At 44.7% G+C, this 6,000-nt stretch overlaps 1 protein-coding gene across 1 annotated transcript in view; it reads left to right on the top strand.

Moving 5' to 3' along the window:
- Positions 1-211: 211 nt before the first annotated feature.
- TMEM86A (transmembrane protein 86A) overlaps positions 212-6,000 on the top strand; it is a 40,227-nt gene continuing 34,438 nt past the window's right edge. The window contains exon 1 of the mRNA XM_073347302.1: positions 212-340. Within this exon, the coding sequence (XP_073203403.1) occupies positions 320-340 (21 nt within the window). The 5' untranslated portion in view covers positions 212-319. The remainder of the gene's footprint in view (positions 341-6,000) is intronic.

Genomic DNA, 6,000 nt, shown 5'->3' with positions numbered 1-6,000 from the left:
AAACTGCCAGCCTATTCCTCTCCCCTTAGGAGCTGAGTCTATTGAGCTGCGGGTTGTGAGCCTAGAGAGGAAGGCAGAGGGAGGGGCGACTGAGACAGAGCCGGCTGGTGTCACACCCCCAGCTCCCCTCCCTTCAGCCCATTGGCTCCGGCCTTTATGATGTCATTGCGTTCTAAAAAAGAACCCAGAAAACAATCGGCATTGAGAAAAAACAGATATATTTTCTGATCCTATTTAAAGGGAAAGCGCCAGGCACCGGGACCCAGCCGCAGAGCCAGAGTCAGGGACTGCAGTTCAGCTTGAAGCCTACCGAGAAGACATGGTGTCGCCGGTCACAGTGGTGAGTGCACACGGGGCTTTGCATGGATTGGAGACGAAACCGGAACAGTAACAATGAAAAACCCAACTTTTTTTTTTTTTTTTTTTTGAGAAGGGGAACCTGTATGCATGGGGCGGAGCGTGGGGGAACGAGGACTGGCCCCATGCTGGGTTGTGTTCAGGATCGCTGCCCCACCAGGGACTGGAGTAATGCGTTGCGGCTGCTGCCTTGGGTTGTTAAATCCGATTCTCCATCAGCTTGTTGGCTCTGGGGGGAGGGATGGAGTTAGTAATAGGGGGCCAGAATCTGATTCCTCAGGCTCAAGGCTACCGTCTTCTCCAGCCTGTGCCTTCCTCTGCTGGGATATGTGTGTGGGGGGGGAGAATTAATACCAGGGGGGTGGGGGATGGGAATCCTGCGAAAAAGTGCATCGGATGAAAACACCGTGCACGTGAGCGGGCAGCGTGACTTTGTTGATTTCTCTGGTCTCGCCGGTTGGACGCTGTCTGAGTGATGGAGAAGGAGAGCCCTGCTCGGTCTGCCCCCCTCTCCCTCGCCCAGCAGCCTGAGCAGAGCCGCCCCATCATTTCTCTAAGGAGCAGCAGGCACTGTCCTATTGATAGTCGTGCTATGTTTGTGATTTATGTGCCTGGGCGCGGGTCTGTCAATATCCCCCTGCGCACTGCACATCTGGGAACCTCTGTGCTGTGTGTGCTGTGTGCCCCCGGGGGAGGGATGTGCAATGTGTATGGACCAGCTCTCTAGCAGCGTGCCTGGGTGTGCATCAGAGGTGTAATGAAGCCTTGTCCACTCACCAGGATAGAGGGATCCTCTGCGGAGTTAAAAAAAAAAAGTTAATGTTCTCCCTTCACATCATAATAATTTATCCCGATGCAATATGTTCCTCCTCTCGCCATTCAGTCTGGATCAGTAGCTGCAATAGTGGTGGTGGAAGAGGGGATAATCCCTAGCCTCTGTGCCTGGGCTGGCTAATTATCATGACAATTTTGCAAGGCAGTCATCATATTTGTGGCTGGCCGTATGTTTATGCTCTTCCAATACTACAAAAATATCTCTGTAGGCCCAGTTGAAGTAGATAAAATATTCAGAAAACAGTTGGTATTAGCCAGAAATGCCCACCAATATTTTAAAATATTCCGTGTATTGTTTTTCATGCAACATTCAGACCAGCAGTGAAAAGCAAGGTACTTGGTGTACCAGATAAATTTCCAGTTATACAAGTATCAGTGTAAATTATCAGTACAACATCCATTGGAGATGGTATCACACCCCCCTTTCATAATGGAATGTTCTATTTTACTGCACTTTGGTTCCTGTAGGATAATTTTAAAAACACTGCATAGGTGAAAGACCTTTTTTTCTCTAAAAAAAGAAATCACTGTTAAATTTCAGTGTTTATTAACATTAAAGTATATTGTTCATAGGGGATCATGACTGCATTGTAAATTCTATACACTGATATATCCTAAACATCATATGTTTGGCCTTTTGGCAGGGGACAGGGAGGGAAGCAAAGAACAGATTCGCAAAAAGAAAAGGAGGACTTGTGGCACCTTAGAGACTAACCAATTTATTTGAACATAAGCTTTCGTGAGCTACAGCTCACTTCATCGGATGCATCGGAGCTGTAGCTCACAAAAGCTTATGCTCAAATAAATTGGTTAGTCTCTAAGGTGTCACAAGTACTCCTTTTCTTTTTGCGAATACAGACTAACACAGCTGTTACTCTGAAAAGAATAGATTGCAACTTCACCTCCTGTCAAAATAGGAAAGAAAATGAACAATTATGTAAATGGCAATATATATTATCAATAGAAATACAAATATTGCTAGGAATGGACAAAATTCTTACACCCATGAAATTAAGAGCAAAATTTGGCCCAGAATGTGTAAAAAAAATTCTGAAAAACATTTCAAGGTCTACAGTTGTAACTGGGTATTGCCCATCTTGTTATTTATTACTAGCAGAAGCCAGTATTAAGATGCCTAGTGTATTTTTCTCTTTCCATTTTCTTTTGGCAGAGTCAGTGTCCTCAAAATATACTTGGACCTGAAACACTGCTTGCAATTTTGCCAGAGACAGGATTGATGTATCTGTTCCTTTTGCCACCTGAGTAATTTCAGGGGGTGAAAATTCTCTCTCTCCTGCTGAACATAATTCATAAGGGCTCAGGACGGAAGGAAAAATATGTTGTAGCTGTTATAGGTAACTTTCCTTGCTGCCTTCACTGTATTCAGAAATCTTGTGTATTCCATCAGACAGCGTTGCTGTAATAGATCTGCTCTTTTCTGCCTTTCTGCTGAGATTCTCCCGTTCCTTACCAGTGATGTAGAAACCTTCTCTAAGTAAAATTGAGTTTCAGTTGTTTTAGTGATCAGCTTCTCTTCTGCTCCTCCCCCCCAGGCGGTCTGCTCCCCATTTTATTCTCTGGACCCCTCAGTTATATCCATATTCTGAGCTCTGCCTTGGTTTTCCAAGTCTCTTTGAGCTTTCCTGTTACCCAGGATGCTCTTTTTTGGTAAATCCTTTCAGAAAGAGACCATTTTGCTTATAATTTTCCTGTGCACTTTTGCCTTCACTTCTGTGTCCATTTGTGGTTCTCATCTGCAGGCGCAGTTGTCCAGATTATCAGATTTCTGGCTTGACAGAACCTCTGCTTCTTCCTCCTCAGAGACCAGTGAGGGCTGGATTGCCCCAAGTTCAGCTCTACTATTGCTCTTTCCCAGCAGTAGCGGCTCCAGAGGGAGTGAGCCAGCTAAGTGCAGGCAACTCTTCTCTTCTTCCTTCACCAAGCCAGAAGCAGCACCATGGCCTTTTTTTTTTTTTAATTATTATTATTATTATTGAGGCTTTCATCCTGTAAACTGATCAGAATTTCTGTCTTTGAGACTCGGTCCCCCTCTTCCTCTTGTCTCAAGGCATCTTTGGACTTTATGCACACATGCATCGGTGCACCCAGTATCATAAGATATATCCCTACATGTGCGTGTGTTTATCTTCCATGACCTTGCCTTAATTTAAATAGACAACCCCACATTTACCCTTACACTAATATACTAACACAAATACATCTACCTAGTGTAATGGATTGGATTTTCCTAACATAATCAGTATTTTCATGTACTTGAGTGGTTCACAGTTCAGTTGAAAATGGGTAAAAACCAAAACACTTTTGAAACCCCCGATGTTTTTTTTTGTAAGAATGAGTAAAAAAAACAAAGGGCCTTGTCTATGTGGAACAGGAATAATATTACTTGCCTGTCTCACAGGGTAGTCAAGAAGCTTAATTAATATAATCCATACTAATACAATGTGCAAGACCACATGTGGAGGTTTGTGTATGAACTAATAGAGCTGGTTGTTTAGCTGAAGTAACAGTGGCTGTGGCTTTAAGATCCAGAGGTCCAGGTTCAGTCCCTGCAGATGAGCCGATATAGAGTGTTATTACATTAACGTGGAAAAGCACTGTGTGATCCCAGGATGAAAGAACTCTGTGTACATCTTATGTGCCTTCATATGCTCTCCTATTTCCAGGACACAAATAGTTTATCTGACTGAGTTTAACTGACAAATCTATAGCTGCATCAGGAATAACTAAGTGTTAGTCAGCAGGTTAAACAGTCCCTTCACTACAGCACTTAGCCCAGAGATATTAGGCATCAGCAATTGATATTGATTTATCATCTTCCTGTTTTCAAAGTACTCTGGCCAATGGCTCTCTTTGAAGTGATTCCCTTGTGCTTTACATCAAAGCTAGAAGTTCTTTGATCAAAACACTTCAAAAGCAGTAGGTGCAAAGACTCTTTACCCCTGTCTTTGCCAGGCCTGCACAATAGTTTGCTGTCTCACATTCCAGTGACTGTCCCTTGCAGTCAGTGCAACCGTCGTAAAGAGGTGAATCGGTCTTTAGAGCCTGAATTAAAATAACTTTGAAATATCATGCAAACGTTGTTAATTTCTCTTTTTATACTCTTAAGGGGCAACCTTTGAAGTTCGCTCTTAGTGCGTATGTTCTAGAACATGTTTAAAACCAGACCGTGTAGGCTAGGTAAAGGTCATTGTGAGGGGGCGGGTGCCCCTCACTGGCAGAAAAGGGATTAAAAGCAGCCCAAGGGAGGCTGCGCTGGAGGCAGCCAATTAGAAAGGGGCTGAGAGGAGTAGCCAATCATGGCCTGGCAAGCCCATATAAGAAGGGCTGCAGTCAGAACAGAGTTCAGTAACTGACTGGAACTCAAGGGGAGAAGCCCAGCACCTGGGACAATTCAGTGCTCTTGGCTGGCTGCTAGGGCCAGCAAGCTGAGGCAAGGGAAGAAGAGGGTGCTGGAACTGCATGGGAAGCGGCCTTGGGACAATGAACTGCAGTTGCCACTGAGGGAAGAGGCTGGGTGGAGATTGCAGGTCCCCTGGAAGGGGAGAAGACAGTGTGGCACAGCTGGAGCGCAGTGTCATGAAGAGGATGCTGTGCTCCTAGGAGTTATGTGTGTCCAGGAGCAGAGATGACGGTGGGTGAGACACCACCAGAAGAGGGTGCAGAGCTAATTCCCAAGACCACCAGTAGGAGGTGCTGTAGTGGTGAATCGCACCCGTCACAATAATACACAGCTTTGTCCTAAAGGAATGTGGGTTTACCTCAATTTACATATTAGCAGTAAACAAAACCATCAAGCTAAACCAGTGGAGGTTATCCTCAGACTGACCTTGAGAGACAGAGAATTAATATGGATCCAGCACCCCAGAGAGACACTGGAGACTGAATCCCCAGGAAGCCTTCCTGACTTTCAGGACAAAGACAATTCCTTTGGAGGAAGTACAAGGGACAGAGAGAAACTCCATCTTTATCTTACCCCTGAGGAGACAAAGGAATCAAATGAACACTTTATGTGCTGTGTATTGGTTCCTGGCCAGAGGGTCTAGACAGCCATGCTGGACCAAGAATGATTAGTGAGAAGACTACCTTGAGCACTATCTGTAGCTTGTTAAGTTAGGACTTAGCCATTAGAAAGTGTATTTTTACTTTTGTTTGTAACCCATTCTACCTTCTACTTGGGGTCACTTAACTTTGCTGTATTTTTCACTGTAATCCAGCCCAGGGCTGTGTTTGAATGGTAAGGCTTGTTAACTTCAGTTAAAATGATAAGTTGTACTTTTGTCTCTTTAAAGGAGCAATGAATCTTATCACTTCCCTGAGTGTTCCTAGAGAGGGCTGGTGGCTTTAGGGCAGATGGTTCTGGGGAAATTCAGAAGTGGGGGTGTGGTGGGGTCCATGGCTAGTGGAGACCTGGGTGGGGCTGTTATGTTGTAGGCAGATGGTTGGGGCCAGAGTGCAGAACCAGGGCTAAACATCACACAGACACTCAGGAAACTACATGCTTGTCTGTTGTTGATCAGGCTGTGAGCCACAGCAGCAGAGCATTTAAGGCACACAGGGCAGCTGGTGACACAATGTCTCACTGGTCTGTATTGAACCCCAAAATATTGCACTGTGTGAATTTACGTCTTAAAAGTGAATTGTGGAGCAGAAAATAGACTAGTGCCCTTCAGTTGTGCTTGCCCAATGACAAAGTCAAGCTTTTTTAACAGTTGATTTTTGCTGGTTTTCCCCCTTGAAATACAAAGTCTGCTTTCCCCTCTTGTTTGCTGGAGGACTTTGGTAAAACCT

The sequence above is a fragment of the Lepidochelys kempii genome, chromosome 6, assembly GCF_965140285.1.
Source record: "Lepidochelys kempii isolate rLepKem1 chromosome 6, rLepKem1.hap1, whole genome shotgun sequence".
In the NCBI taxonomy this organism is placed as follows: domain Eukaryota; kingdom Metazoa; phylum Chordata; order Testudines; family Cheloniidae; genus Lepidochelys; species Lepidochelys kempii.
The sequence above is the reverse complement of the archived record's forward strand: the minus strand, read 5'-3'. Positions and strand labels throughout refer to the sequence as shown.